The sequence below is a fragment of the Akebia trifoliata genome, chromosome 13 (assembly GCF_017979445.1).
Source record: "Akebia trifoliata isolate Shusen 1 chromosome 13, ASM1797944v1, whole genome shotgun sequence".
NCBI classification, from domain to species: Eukaryota; Viridiplantae; Streptophyta; class Magnoliopsida; order Ranunculales; family Lardizabalaceae; genus Akebia; species Akebia trifoliata.
Genome location: NC_141387.1, coordinates 31,379,864 through 31,396,257, shown reverse-complemented (window position 1 = coordinate 31,396,257; position 16,394 = coordinate 31,379,864). Strand labels below are relative to the sequence as shown.

At 37.2% G+C, this 16,394-nt stretch overlaps 1 protein-coding gene across 2 annotated transcripts in view; it reads left to right on the top strand.

Moving 5' to 3' along the window:
• Positions 1-379: 379 nt before the first annotated feature.
• Positions 380-16,394, top strand: part of EMB1135 (RING/FYVE/PHD zinc finger superfamily protein) — a 43,997-nt gene continuing 27,982 nt past the window's right edge. Inside the window, exons 1-10 of one of the 2 annotated variants that reach the window (XM_086420081.1) lie at positions 380-1,028; positions 7,600-7,665; positions 8,027-8,200; positions 8,288-8,418; positions 9,550-9,626; positions 9,945-10,126; positions 10,932-11,009; positions 14,982-15,114; positions 15,420-15,480; positions 15,558-15,639. In XM_086420081.1, the coding sequence (XP_086276207.1) occupies positions 612-1,028; positions 7,600-7,665; positions 8,027-8,200; positions 8,288-8,418; positions 9,550-9,626; positions 9,945-10,126; positions 10,932-11,009; positions 14,982-15,114; positions 15,420-15,480; positions 15,558-15,639 (1,401 nt within the window). In that variant the 5' untranslated portion in view covers positions 380-611. The remainder of the gene's footprint in view (positions 1,029-7,599; positions 7,666-8,026; positions 8,201-8,287; positions 8,419-9,549; positions 9,627-9,944; positions 10,127-10,931; positions 11,010-14,981; positions 15,115-15,419; positions 15,481-15,557; positions 15,640-16,394) is intronic. The other variant, XM_086420080.1, reaches the window with a different exon arrangement.

Here is a 16,394-nt window from a genome sequence, read left to right as displayed (position 1 = left end):
TTTCCGTTTAAGAGGCATATTAAGATTATCCAAAGATTATGATGGTTTGTATTTTATATAAAAACTATTATTATTATTATTATTATTATTAATATAATTATTAATAATTATAGTATATAATAATATAATAATAATTATTATTAGATGTATTTCAAGATCGTCATAAGTGGATAAGATCGATAATTCAATGCAAACGATACTATGAGCCAGAATCAGATTCTAGAATCTGAAACAAACATCCCCTACACTTATATTTTGGAGGGGGTAAATATAATATTGCCAATTTCGCAGGGTAATACTAAAATTCCCAAATAAATAATAGTTTCGTCTCGAATAGAACGTTTGCTTTAAGATCCAGACCAATAGATTAAAACCCTTCGAGATTCGACTTTGATTGGCGAGAAAATCGGAATAAGAGAGAGAGAAAGAAACAGAGAAGAGAGAGCGCCAACATAACGAAACCATTTGGCGCTCTTAACTAAATCTCTCCCACTCTCCTTCCTCTGTCCCTTCGTCTCCCCCATCACAAACCCTAGTTTTTCCCTTCTATTGCTCCAGTGCTTCTCTCACTCACATAAAAAACCTACTCCCGTTGATTGATTGGTTGAAAAATGGGGAGACCATCGGTCCCTCCATTTCCGGTCCCACCACATCACCTCCCTTGCCAAGTCCGATGCGCCGGTTGCCGTACGATCTTAACTGTAGTACCAGGTTTGACGGAGTTCCGTTGTCCCACGTGTCAACTACCTCAAACACTACCTCCAGAGCTGTTGCAGCGGACCCAACAACATCCGCATCATCATCATCATCCACCTCCAGAGATGATGCAGCGGACACAACAGCATCCATCACCTCAAGCTCTCGGTATCGATCCAACCAAGATCCAGTTCCCTTGCAACCATTGCAAAGCTCTCCTTAATGTCCCTCATGGTCTCTCGAGGTTCTCTTGCCCTCAGTGTGGAACCGAAATCAATTTCGATGTTTCGAAGCCCAAGAAGAACTTCGAACCTCCCGAAGAAGTCAATGAGGTCTTCAATTTTTCACAATTAATCTTTCTCACGCACACTTGTTTTCTAGTTTAGAAATCCCTAATTGAACTCGTTAGGTGGAAAAAAAATAATCCCTAATTGACCTAATTGATGCTGTGTGAAATTTGGGTATGAAATTTACGAAATGTGTTTGTTAAATATAGCAATTATTTCAGATTCTAATTGAATTAAGGGTTTGAACCTGAATATTCATAATTTTTCGTTTGCGAATTGGTTGTAACCTGAATGTGTTAGCTTGCTAAGTTGGGTTAAAGTCTGTTAGTGTTGATTCCATGACATGGGGGTTTGAACCCCACCTTCACCTACCAATTATTAATCACTAATCTCACTTGCCCGTCATGAAAAAAATAAAAAGAAATAGTTTTTTTTTGTTTTGTTTTGTTTGGTAAACCTGTTAGATCAATAACTTGGTGGTGGTGGGAATTGAACCCAGGTCATGGTATCATTGTGGTAAACTTTACCAACTAAGAAGAATTGTATAGCATTATAACTCACTGATGTCACAAACTGTTCATTTTTTAAAGTAATAATAGCTCAAAATAATTTATTGTATGAGTTTTTAGTCACCAAAGGAAGTTTTGCTTTGGTGGATCCAAATGTAGTGATGTTTTAGAAGTCTTCCATTTAGCAGTTAGCCAGCAAGTTGTATCAAATCTTTGAACAGGAAATCTGAGAAAATAACGAGTGCAATAATTCCTCTATAGGTCTCTTTGTGATATTAATCTATATTACTCAAGGCAGACATTCATGAGATAATCTTAAGACCATCAATTGTATGAAGTAGACCGTTGGGTTGGGGTATCAAGAAACATGTTCATTGGTGATATATATGAGGAGCATGCTACTATGGTCAAATCTATTAAAAAGGAGGGGAAGGTTGAAAAGGAAATAAATCAAGGTGGTGAGAAAGATTTTGAAGTTTTCTACATAAGTAAATGATATGGTTGAGGATAGAATTGAATGGTGGAATAACATTCATGTGGCTTAAGATCATTGGGGAAGTATCCATTAAAAAAAAAGATCATTGGGGAATTGTTTTCTTTAGGAATTTATCAAAATCAGGTGAATTTTATCAAGAAACTTTAGATAAATGGGGAGTGGTTCCAAGAGGATGAACACACCAAAGAGAGCATTGTGAAGCACTACAAAATTCTATGCTGAAGAACATTTGACTCGACCTCTTCTAGATAGGTTGGCTTTTGATACGATCTTAGTGGAGCATCAAAGATGGCTTGAAAGACCATTTGAGGAAGAAGAGGTCGTCCAAGCAATCTTGGCCTTGAGTAGTCATGAGGCACGGCCAGATGGTTTCTCCATGAATTTCATTAAATCTTGTTGGCATGTGGTGAAAGATGATTTGATGGCTGTCTTATTGGATTTTTTCGATAATGGTACGCTTGACTTTGGCTCTAGTAGCACTTTTGTGGCGTTGATGCCTAAGGAGGGGGTGGAACACATTTCAGACTTTAGATCAAAGTTGCTTGCATCTATACTAAGAATGGTGATGGATGTGAGTGGAAGACAAATTTTGGATCGTCTGTTGATTGCTTATGGGTGTATTGATTCGAGGCAAAGATCGTAGTTTGTTTACAAAATTGATCTTGAGAAGGCTTATGACTATTTTAGCTGTAATTGTTTGATATATATATATGGGAAATGTTCGGCTCCTTACTATTTACCCTACGCTTTGCCCAACGTGTTTTGTCCTACATGGGTTAGAAGTTTTGGAATGGGCTGATTTTTGGTGAGGATGATCTCTACGGTTAGAAGATCATCCTTAGCAAAAATCAGCCCATTCCAAATTTTCTAGTCCTATGTTTGCAAGTTGAAAAATCGTGGACCGTCCATTTTTTGTAAACCATTTTTGATGGGGTTAGAAGTTTTGGAATAGGCTGATTTTTGGTGAGGATGATCTCTATGAGTTTTGAAATGGGCTGATTTTTGGTGAGGATGATCTCCTCACCATAGAGATCATCCTCACCAAAAATCAGCCTATTCCAAAGCTTCTAACCCATGTAGGACAAAACACGTTGGCTAAAGCATAGGGTAAATAGTAGGGTGCCGAACGGGTATATATATAAAGTATAACGATCAATCGAGATGACCAACCAAAAACAAGATCTTAGCTATTACACAAGGAACCCCATCGATAGACAAGGAGTTGCTTGAGATATTTGATGGGTTGTATGGGCTTTGGGTAGAAGTGAATAAAGAGGGTGATGAAACGTGTCTCCCCCCCCCTTCATTCTTGATCTTGGTATGGTTCTCCTGCTGGGTTTTTCAAAAGCTTGATGGGCCTTAGCCAAAGTTGATCTACAGAAGGCTTTTTCCTTCTTGTTCATCATTGTGGCAGAGGCTTTCGGGAAAATGGTGTCTAAGGCAGTGGCAAACAATTATATTTCTGGCTTTGTGGTTAAAGAAGGGGGTCTAATGGTGTTTCATCTTTAGTTCACCGATGATACGTTGTTCTTGGTGGGCGTCTTGATTCAACATATTTTCTTTTTGTGTGGTATTTTGGTTAACTTCAAGGCCTGTTTTGGAATTCCTTCGAATTCTCGAAAAAACCAGGTGTATGCAATTGGAAATGTTGGTGATATTGAGGTGCTTGGGGCATCCTTGCGACGTTAGGTTGGAGTCTTCCCGACTTCTTATCTTGGGTTGCCGTTGGGAACTCTGTATAACTGTAAGCATAGTCATAAAAAATGAATTTTTTTGTGTGTGTGAAAAAAACGCATTGTAAACGCGACTTGCATCCTTGCCGATTAAAACGGTAAAAAAAATGCGACTTTTTCATTTGTCACAAAAGTCGTCATTTTTTTCCGAATTTTTCCCCCTTTTTTCACACACACAAAAATTAACTTTTTCTCTCTTTTTTTAAATGTGGGATTTGATACATAATATAATTTGGTAATTCGTAAATGTAAAAATATGGGATTTGATGATAATAACTTGATTTTATTAATTTTCATTAGATATATATTTTTTCATAACTTTTAATATATTTTTTTATCTTTTATTTTCATCTTTTTTCCCTTTTTCCCTCATTTCCCCACGATTTTTTTTTCGAAGTTTTCCCTTGTCATTTTAAACCCGTTCTCCGACTTTGTGACTATGATTGTAAGTTTATTTGGGACCCAAGAGATTATCCTCATGGAAGGCCCATTATCTGTCTAAAGGGGATAAATTTACCCTTCTTAAAGCACCTTGTCTAGCATTCTAGTGTATTTCATCCCTTTATTCTTGATCCCCAATAGTGTGGAGGCAAGACTAAACAAACTGTTCAAAGTTATTTTGTGGCATGAAAAGGAGGAGAGAGAAAATTTCATTTGGTGAATTGGAAATGTATTTGCTGCCCTAAAAAGAATGGAGGGCAAGGGCTTCGCAACCTGGGACAAATGAACCAGGCTCTCTTAGGCAAGTCGATGTGGAGGTTTGGATGCGGGCAATTTAGCTTTTGGAAGAGGGTGATTGTGGTGAAGTTTTTGGTGAGAAATCTTTTGGATGGGAGAATGGATGTGTGCGCTTGTCCTATGGTTGTGGGGTGTGGAAGGTTGTTTAAAAAATCCTTTTGTTGTTCCAAGACAGGAAAAGGTTCAAAGTAGAGTGTGGAGCTAATATTTAGTTTTGGGAAGATTGTTGGTGTGATCTTTGTATCAAGGACCGATTTTCAGATTTGTTCACCCTTTCTTCAAAGGAACAATCTCCGATATCTGATTTCCTAGCTTCGTCTGCTCAGGTAGTGGTGTTGGATTGTGGCTTTAGAAGACAATTCAATGATTGGGAGTTGGTTCCATCTTCGGGCTAGTCAATGTCTTGCTGTCAATGGTCTTCAACCAAGAGGTCGAGGATGTTGGTGTTTGGGAGCTTGAGAGAAAGGTTACTTTTTTCAGTTCACTAGTTCTACAATGCTTTGTCTACTTCTTCTGAGAGTTTTCCAGCAATTGGGGTGTGGAGGTTGTTTATCCCTTCCAAGATTTCTTTCTTTATTTGGGTGTCTGTTAGAGGAAAAATTCTTACTTTGGACAATGTGATAAAGCAGGGAATTACCTCAGTAAATTTTTATAGTTTGTGCAAAAAGGTGGGCAATTTGTGAATCACTTTCTTCTTCATTGTGCGGTGGCGTCGAAAGTTGTCATACTTTCTGGGGTGTCTCCCAAGAACTTAAGTGGTTTGTTTTTGAAAGTTGGCCTTAATTGGGTGTGGGCTTCTTTCGTGTTTAAGAGGAAATTGTGGAGTTTCATTCCCTTTGCCATTTGTAGGGGGTGTGAAAAGAAATGAATGCGAGGGTGTTTGAGTTAAAAGTGAGAGGGAATCATGATGTCATCAAAGACGCTTGGGTTTCTTAGTCCATTGGAATTCAATCTTTATCAAAGCTAGAGGGGTCTTCTTTGAGGATTTTGTGAGTTGATGGGATTGGATAGATCGGGAAGTTTTTTAAGTTTTTTTCCTTTTCCTTTTTTGTTTGCACTCTTTACTTTTGGAGTGGTTATCTCGACCACTCCCTCTTTAATAATTTTTTTTCCATTCATTAAAAAAATCAAATATTTGGGACAAGTGTTGGCGATTATGATAAATACATAATACTTCAAAATGTAAGGCTTTTCTCTTTCTTATCTCTTCTTGGGCCAACCACTCGATTCAATCTTCCTATATATCCGGAAATTACATTTAGCAACAAGTTCGTTTTCAGCTCCACTTATCTAGACACATTGTTATTCCAGTCCTTAAGTTTCTCCTAATTTCTTACAAATGATGCATTCCACTTTTCCAATGAGCAGGAAGGAATTCCACGAAACCACCACTATCCAACAACATGGGGTGCATTCTCGGAAGAGCCAACTAGTTGACGTCGAAATACGATGCTTCCTTTTTTCTTTTTTTTTGAAAAGTGTAATATATTGATAAAGGAAAAAACAATTACAAGGAGGCCGAGGAGGCCTCACAAAGAACAAGAAGGAAAATAAAACATCGCTGATTACAAAGATCGTTCCATCTAAAGACAAAATCATCGAAAGAGAATCCTGCAAACTCTTTATACTGTTTTGACCAAAGGTACAAATAGCCCAAGATCTCCAAAAAATCTGCATGCGAGCTTTTAGTCTTACTATTGAACACCCTGTTGTTTCTCTCGTTCCAAACCCCCCAAAAATACGATGCTTCCTGACTCTATTTTAAATAAGTAAATGATGATGTTTGCTTAAGGTTGGCATGTCTTGATTGTTAGACCCCATTTTAACTGTGGTCCGATCGATTGAAAGATCATCACCTTTAAAGCGTAGTCCCAAAAATGATTGAAAGATCCATAAACTCATTCCTGTTAACAAGTTTTGCCTAACCTGCTAAATGATTTCGTCCCTGTGATTCTTCTCCTTTGTAAATTTGATCACACCAAAGTCACCTCCAATGCATTAATGTAAGCCACGAACCATGGATGTTTTTCCAATTTCTCCCCCAAAGCAACCTTTGCCTCTTATATATAGGTCCATAATCCCCTATAGGTCCACAAGAGTTAGTCTGCTCCAGTTTTGCCGAGGATCAATTCATTAGATGGAAATACACATTGATTATAATCTGTTTTATCATAATCTCCTTGATCCTATCACTGATGCACCAGGTTCTCCACCTTTCAGAAGATTAACAATGTTTACCTTCCTCATATATATATATATATATATTTGTAACCAACCTTCTCCTTATTTCTTGACCTTTAATATTCTAAGACATAAATTTTAGCTTCATTTTTCTGATAGATATACAAATTTTATTAGAAAAGAGAAAGAGAAAGACAAGGAGAGGAGGTTGAGCAGACTCACCTATTTAAAAAAAAAGAAAGAGAAAACAAACAAGAAAACAACCCCAGGGAAGCGCAAACACACCTCACTTAGGCTCCTTACAAGGTAAGCTTCATCTAAATATACAATCTTTTCCCTAATATTCCTTTTCCTATATTCCACCCCCCCCAATCTCGCAATAAAATTGATTTTACAAAAGAAATTCTGCACCCCCCTCAAACATTTTGATTTTTGTTTGATGATGAGATGCGTATATGAGCTTAATTTATAACTTTTCCTGTCTTTGAACGTTCTGTTTCAGTTCCACGACCTCGTTTGATCTAATCCACCTTCATAAGATTTGAGCCATATGTTGGTTCCAGCTCTTCTTCATCAGCCCATTTTATGGTCTTTCTACTCCTCTTTAATGTCCAATAGAAACTATAATTTACATCAGGACATGAGCATAACTGATAAAAAAAAAAATTCTTTTGGGTAGGATTCTTTGGCTGCTTTCAATAGTAATATTCTTGGAATCTTATTACTGCAATGGATTTCATGCTGGATTACATTTTTTGTGAAACCCTAAAGCCCAAGATTCTTGAAAACTACAGCTGCACATTTTATTGCTTTGGATATCTGAAACTTTCTTGGGCTTTCTGCCTTCTTTCAATGAATTCTTTCGGTTTATACTCGTTAGATATAATTTTAATACTATGTTTCTATTGTTGAGCTCAATTTTAATTCTTTTGCTCTCTCCAAACATTTTACCCTTCTAGGTAGCGAGAGATGTGGAGCGAGATGAAGATGAAGGTGGCATGGTTGGAGAAACGTTTACAGACTATGTATGGGTTTTTTATTTTTGAACTTCTGATTCTGAGTTGCTATACAGATCCTTTCCTTTGTATTATTGGGTTTTGTTAACATGTGCCCTAAAGCCACATGTTAAGCTGTGCATTAAATATACTTTGGAAATTGATTTTCCTACCAAAAATGCCCTCAAAAGATTGTTTTTTTAATACCAAAAATACCCTCAAATGCTTATTTCCAAGGTGTATTTAATGCGGCTTAACATGTGCCCCTAGTGCGCTTGGTAACAAAACCCTATATTATTTTAAGTATCTCCCTTCAGTTGCCAGTTGGACTATATGTAAACTATTCAATTTTCAAGTAATCTGATTTCTTTTGTGTGGACTTGTACTACAGCGCCCTCCCAAACTATCTATTGGTCTTCCCCATCCTGATCCAGTAGTGGAAACTTCTTCTTTGTCAGCAGTGCAGCCACCAGAACCAGATTATGATCTAAGAATCAAGGATGATGTGGAGAGTTCCAAAGCATTATCATGCTTGCAGATTGAGACCATAGTTTATGCTTGTCAGGTTGTAGTGCATCTTAATTTTTGGGTTAATTTGTTCGAGTGAGTTGGTAACCCATAACACATACTTATTTTTCTGAATTTGTGACAGAGACACAATCAGATGCTTCCTGATGGTACTAAGGCAGGATTCTTTATTGGTGACGGAGCTGGTGTAGGTAAAGGTCGAACAATTGCTGGGTTAATATGGGAGAATTGGCACCATGGGAGGAAAAAAGCATTGTAAGTTCTATATTAGGGCAATCAGCTTACCGTGCTAGTGCTTTATCTGTTATCATTATTATTATTATCTTATAAAATTTTATTATTATTATTATTATTAGTTTGGGTTTTCTTTTGATAATTAATTGTAAATTATAGTGCAAAGTGGCAGCTAGATTTTCTCAAATAGACAGTGGGAATCTACTTAGCCCTTCTTTTGCCAATGATCACATTCTTGTGCTTCTATGAGTTCGACTGTATAAAATATGTATTTTTTGATAAGTGTAAATTTATTAATAAAAAGAAGCGTTACAAAAGGTGGTCGAGATGACCCACTTAAATGATCTAATTAATCACATGAGGGGTCCCATCTAAAAACAAACTCCTCGAAAAAGACAACTTTGAAATCTGGGTACAATTTACACAAAAAAAAAGAAGAAGAAAACAACAACCCAAGAATTTTAAGCACCACATCTTGAAAAGAAGAGATCGCATCTTTGAAAATTCTTCCATTTCTTTCCAACCAAAGCCCCCAAGTAATGGCGAAGGGAAGGAGTCTCCAGAAGATTTTCTTCTGCCCCAAGAACATGACTTGGTCCCAACTTTGAAAAAGAGACAACAAAGAGGAAAATGTTGCGTTATTTGAATTCCTTTGAAGTAGGCAAAGCCCTAAAATAGAATGGTATACAACTATGGAAGGATTAATGAGAGAAACTTTCCCTTCACCCAAACGATAAATTACATATTTAGAACCAACTTTCGCCATCTAAAAATAGGTTCTTCAAGTCTATGACCTTCGCAATCGGGGATAATAGAGGCCCAATAGAATATGAGGCTTTGATGGCAAGGACAACTATCTTCTCTGCTTCTTCTTTGCCTAAGAACTACATATTGTTCCTCTGTTTCCAAACCACCCAACACACAACGGAGGGAATTAGCTTCGAAAGGGCCTTCCCAATCGATTGAGGCCAGCAGATCTCCATGCAATGAGGCTCTGGATGTTTTTTTCTTAGTAATCTCTGGAATTTTTTTTCCGCTGTTGTACATAATTTACTTTGTCCAGCTAATGAGTGGTATTGGCTTGTTTGGTGAGGAATTTTATGTTTAATTCATGGTATTTGCGTTTTTGTCCTTTGCAATAATCTTACACAGGTGGATCTCTGTTGGTTCGGACTTGAAGTTTGATGCACGGAGAGACTTGGATGATGTGGGTGCCATGTGCATTGAAGGTAGATACCCAAATGTTAGTAATCTGAAGAGATGATCTTGTTCAGTTAAGAAATATGTATAGCTTGAAAGTTTGTGGAGGTGGAACTGCTTAATTTTAGCTTTGGAACTTATATTTTTTATTTATATTTTTAAATAATTTGCAGTGTATTTCCTAATTTTCTCTTCACTTAGCTTGCATGTTCCGCTATTACTTTTTACATGATTTTACATTGTATATGGTTTAATTCCACTGTGAGATTTTTTAAAATATTTTTCCAACCTTGTCCAATTTATTTAATCCAATTCTCAAACTTTCCTTCGAATTTTATGTCATGCAGTGCATGCTTTGAACAAGCTACCTTACTCTAAGCTTAATTCAAAGAAGATTGGTGTTTGGGAGGGGGTCATTTTCTTGACGTACAGTAGTCTTATAGCATCGTCTGAGAAAGGTCGTACTCGTTTACAGCAACTTTTGCAGTGGTGCGGACCAAAGTATGACGGTCTTGTGGTGTTTGATGAGGTACTGTATGTAAAATGAGGTTTTTGTTTGAAGTGACTAGTTGACAGTGTTTTTTTTTTAGCTTCCATCCTTCTGTCTGATTGATTATACAAGGAAAACCACTTTCCTTACTAACTTAGTAAGATTTTAAGCCTTGCTAAGGGTCATTTTACTAAAATGGATTACCACATTGGTAATCAAACACCACAGCCCTCTAGATTTTGGGGAAAAACTCAGATTCAAGAAAAGATAAATCTTTTTTTTTGGGGGGGGCTTCATCCAAGGTTTTGAAAATGGACGGCTACTGAACTTCCGTGGAACTCCTGAACTTAAAATTAAAATTCAACGGTGAAAATTTTTTTTTAGGTTGAAAGTTCATAGAATTTTGTCCTCTAAAATCCTGAAGTGGATCATGCTTTTGGATGCCACAAGGTGAGCACAACTACTGTTAGTAAGGTTGGATTCCTTACTAACTTACTAAGGCTAGTTGGATTGTTATAAAAGCGTAGCTCTCATGGTTTGGTGTCTGAGACAAGTGTAATGGCAAGTAAAAGGTGGGTGGGCAGTTTCTGATTTGGTTGGAAAAGGTAAAACAAGTCTTTTACGACTTTTTTGTTACCAACTTGCTGGGGCTTGCTAATAGCTCGAGGCAGAATGCACAAATGAGAAACTGCCACCTGTGATTACTATGAATATTCATTGTTAGTATACCATGTGAGCACCAATCTTAAATAATTTCTGCTTTGACTTCAACTATTGCCTTAGGATTTTAGTATCTTGTCCATCTTTCAAAGCAAATCTATTAAGGTCAATGACTTTGTTACAGTGCCATAAAGCCAAAAATCTGGTTCCTGAAGCTGGATCACAACCAACTCGAACGGGTCAAGCTGTTGTCGATCTCCAGGTTAGTGCTGTTAGACAAAAAAAAAAAAAAAAAACTCTTGGATCGTATTTCTGCATTCTGTATTTTTTTTTTCTTTCTGTATCGTGTCATCAGGAGATATATTGTTTCGGTTCATTACATAGAAGAATATTAACTTCCATCTCATAAAATTTTGATGTCTTATTGAAAGAAATGAAAAGTTCTTCAAAGATTATAGCACAGTGGTGCATGAGAACTTCTATTTTAGGCAGTTTTAGTTTAGTCTCTGGCACCAAAAGAAAAAGTTTGGGCTATGATTATATTGTTAACTAGAGTTTGCCCGTGCCTACGGAGAGAGCATCCTCTTTGGGGGTAAAGGGGTAAAAGAGGAAAGATAAAGTAGAGGGGTATTATTGAAAAAAAGGGGTAAAAAAGGAAAGATAGTAAAATTGGAGGGATGTTATTGCAAAATTGGGTGGGGGTGGGGGACAATAAAGTTGAAGGGGGTGAAGAGGAAAAATAATAAAGTGGGGTAGTGTGGACCCCACTCCACTATAGTTGGAGTGAGACATTTATACCCCACAACTGTAGTTGGAGTGGGACATTTATACCCCACAACTGTAGTTGGAGTGGGACCACTATTGTGTTTTATTATATAGACATCTCCATTACTAAAATCGCTATTTAGCTCCGACATTCATCATTGTCAGCATATTTGTTTTACCCCAAATAATCTTCTTCATTCAACTCCATCTTGAGCCAAATCTTCAGTCAAGGCTTATGTTTTTATATTACTTTTTGTTGAGTGTTGTGTTATCCGTCTCTGCTTTCAGGTGTCATGTGCTCGTGTATCGTACCTCAGTTCGACTTGCGACATTCTAGTATTCATAGTCGCGCCTTCCCCATTTGATTAGTCTTTTGGGGTAAATGGTTGTCAACATGGTATTAGAGCGCTAGGTTCGTATGAGTCACGGGTTTGAATCTCCTTGAAGGAATTTTTCACCCTTATAGGTGAAGGGGAGTGTTGAGTGTTGTGTTATCCGTCTCCGCTCCCGGGTGTCATGTGCTCACATATTGTGCCCCAGTTCGACTTGTGACCCTCTTATATTTATAGTTGCTCCTTCCCCATTAGATCGGTCTTTTGGGGTAAATGGTTGTCAACACTTTTTACACTATCACTAACCATGCCATTCTTGGTATTCTTCTCTTCTTACTAGTGCTGTCATTGGTCCTTGTCGTAAATGCTCAAACCATCTCAATTGACTTTTCTTCTTTTTATTGATCTCCATCATTGCAGGTGAAAATAGTTAGTGTGCTTTAGTTTACAATCCTTGAGGGCATGTATGAGAGAAGAGCGGCCATCACCTTAATGGAGTGGATTGGGAACTCCCCCCCCGCCCTTTTTTTTTTAATTGGGAAAGCAACTATTGTGCGTATAATTAATTTTTTGAGCTGACATGAATATTTGTAGTCATCATTAGTGTTTAAATCATGGTGTTGGGCATTCCTTTTGCCGCTAATTTCTTTTTTGTGTGTGGAATGTATAATTAGGTAACTATGACTATTATAAAGGAAGAATTTTTTTTTCTCGTCATTTACAAAAAATTCATCTAGAAACTTATGTTAAAAAGATCACTCTAGAAACTAGTTATTAACCCACAATAGCTTTTGCACTCCTAAGAAAAATTAAAATAAAGTGGTTAATGGTGTTGGAGCCTGATTGTATTCTGACTGTTTTTCATGGTTCAACCCCCTCCTCCCATTACTACAATGCAATTGAAAACTTGGCTTAACGATAATTAAACTAGTGGAGGCTGTAGGCGATAGTTAATGGTCTCATTTCTCAACATCTTATGGATCTAATTGATTGGAAGCGTTTCAGGTTCTTGTGTGGTTGTTAAAGAATCAAAAGGCGTAGGAAATCCTCGAAAGGCATAGGAAATCATTAGTCTAAAGTGATGAAATGACAACAATTATAATAGGGATTATGGTTAACAGTGGCTATTATATGGGCTTTATTTGCATGTACAATGCACATGCATAGTTGATGGCTGTTAGTGTTGCCATTGTTGCTAAAACTATACTCCTAAATATACAGGAAAAGATTAGCATCCATCGATCCACTCACGAGCTCCTGAATGTGGTCGGTGGTTTTTGCAAACTGACACTGACCCATACCCTTCTAGTAGCCCAAGATTAAGCTTTAGAAGAATTATCTTCAACCACACATAATGTTTTTTTTTTATCGATAAATATAATTTTATTAAGAAGAAGAAACGCACGGGGGGACGAGAAGACCAACCCAAAACAAAGGAAAAAATAAAGCAAAAAGCAAAAACAAAGGAAAATGAACACAATTATCACAACAACGAACAAACCCTATCCCATCTCACAACAAAATCTTCAAAGAAAACCCCCTTGAACTCCTTATAAAGTTTACTCCAACAAAACATGATTTCCAAAATAAAAAGAACAAGACCCTCCATCGTAAACTCTTTTCCTTCAAAGATGCAGCGGTTGTGACGGATCCAAATACCCCAACAAATCGCGAAGGAAACTAAGAACCAAAGAATTCGCTTAGAAGCCAAGAAAGAATCTCCCCACGACAACCAAGACTCTAGAGCCGACTTAACAGACCTTGGAAAGTAGCCCACGATACCAAACAACGATAAAAAATGCATCCAAATGTGATTAGCCACCTGACAATGAATAAGTAAGTGATCCACCGTTTCCGCCTGCGATTTACATATACAACATTTGTTTGGCAAAATGAAGCCCCTCTTAATTAACTGATCCATTGTTGCAATTCTCCCTAAAGCTACCATCCAAAGAAAAGTCGATATCGTTGGAGGAATCTTACCACCCCAGACAAAAGAATAAGGGAAGGACGAAGGAGTACTAGGAGCCATACCATCATACAAAGACTTGACCGTAAACTTCCCATCCCTTTTATCTCCCCAAACTCTCTGGTCTTCCGAAGAGCTCTCCATGCAACTATTCTCTACCACAGAAAGTAATCTCCCAAGATTATCCACCTCCCAATCATTAAAGATCTTCTAAACCCAAAATCCCAATTGATCACCCCATTCTCAACACGTCTGAAGCACGAGATAACTTGATTCTTCTTCATCGACAAGGCGAAAAGATTTGGGAAAAAAATCCTTAAGAGGACCATTCCCACACCACCAATCCTCCCAGAATCTCACATTGCTCCCCCTATCTACTTTACATTTCACACCTTTCTTGAGATACGGCAAACTTCTAAGAATACCTTTCCACACCCCACACCCTGACACACTTCTAGCATACCACTTAGAAAACTCAACTGTCTCGGTGAGTGATCCAAAAAAATTAAGGTATTATCCGCAAACTGGAGGTGAGAGATCACATGCCCTCCCACCTTGGTAGAAAAACCAGTAAGCTCCCCCTCCACCACACATAATGTGACTTTGATTTAGTGGCTTTGAAAGAGTCTTGGTCTTGATCTCGTACCCGTCTATGTTATGAAGTGGGCTAGAGAAAACCTTTCGATCATTACCAGCACTCCACTGATTCTGGTATTCAATGGTTTACCAAGAGAGTTAACATCAAAGTTGAGTTTGGTCGTTTGATGGGAAGACCATGATTCTTCTCTTTATATAATCCTAGAAACTATGATCTGGGTGGAGACTTTCTTTCATAATCCAAGGAACATTTCATGTTGTTTCCCATCTGTGTAGAGATGGCACTGTTATGATTCCTCGTTCCGTTTCTTCTTTTTGGGAATGAAAATGGTTTGTGTTACGCTTGTGTATCCCATTTGGGTTAATTTGGAGTTTCTTGTATATCTTTGGATTAGTTGAATTCATGTCAATGGTGAGACTTACTTTTACCTCATCCATGTGTTTGTTCTCAAACCAGATGCTTCCAGTCTTAATTTCAGAAGGAATGATCTCTATTTACTTTCTTGTATAGTGGCCCAATAGGGGTTCAGTAAATTATTTTAAACTGTTTATTTCAAATTCTACATGACAGGAAGGGCTCCCTCTTGGTCGGGTTATTTATTGCTCAGCAACTGGTGCATCGGAACCACGCAATTTGGGTTACATGGTCCGACTTGGTCTTTGGGGAGCTGGAACATGTTTCATTAATTTTCTTGATTTTCTAGGTTTGTCATATATTTTTTGCCTATGACCTATCCTGAATTCATTGAGATTCATATTCCTGACTATGTTTTTTATTTTGTTCATCACTTTTAAATGCAAGTTTTTTTTTGGTTTGTAAGTGCAACATTACATTGGAAATTAGGAGAAACCCAAATTACACACCTCTGGACAATTGCCAGGAAATTGGGGATGCTACCCCATTAACCAGGAAAACAAATCCAATGCAGTCTGGATCCATGCAATGAATATTGTTTCTTTGAAATATCTAGAAATGAATATTGATATGGTGCATTGAAAATATTTGAAGGTTCTATTGAAAAAGGTGGTGTGGGAGCTCTGGAGCTTGTTGCCATGGACATGAAGGCAAGGTTAGAAAGCTCAAAATTTTGTGTGTAATAATTTGACATTTTAACATTTCTAATTACTTTCCCTTTTCTCTGTTTAGGGGTATGTATGTATGTCGTACACTCAGCTACAAAGGGGCTGAATTTGAAGTTATTGAAGCCCCATTAGAAGAAGCAATGCTGGTATGTGGCACTTTTCCCGTGTTGCTGGTTGAGACATAAGTTGAAAATTACCCTTTTGAGGTTACTCAAACTGTTTTAAATCCTTTCGGAACTATCTTGAGGGCTAAAGCAAGATTGTGGTACTAAGTAGAAATTCAAAAATAGAGTCAAAGAATTTCTTGTTTCTCTGTTTCAGCTCCCTATTAATAGATGCTTGAATCCAGAACCAATTTTGTTGCTCTTCCAACTTCACAGAGCTTGGTGTTGTGCATGCACCATGTTCATTGCTTGTTCTTTAGGTTCAAATGTCGGTAAATATCAGTTGAAATTTAAGGAACAAACATGTAAAACTGTTGTAATGTAGAAGTTGCATAATGTTGAAAGAAGAAAACATAGGTTTCTGTCGATGTGATAGTTTTGAGCTGTATATTTTTGGATTATTTCTATGATTCAGTTGTTTGTGTGTGTATGTGCATCCTATCTATCAATCAATATTGTCATAGCATGTGTGACCAACATATGTGGTTGTATGTTGGTTAATTTATTTTTTTTTTAAACCAAAAAATTAAGAAAAAATGTATAAAAAAAAAAAAAATCACAAAAATAGAAAATAGAAGATCATAAAAATTGGTAAGTAAAAATAATCAAATCTTTATTAAATTTAAGTAAAAAAGTTACAAATTACAATCTATATTCTTTACTATTGGTAATTTGAATCGTAATCATTTGAGATTAGTAAATACCATCTCAAATGTGCTCCAGTTACATTTGCATCA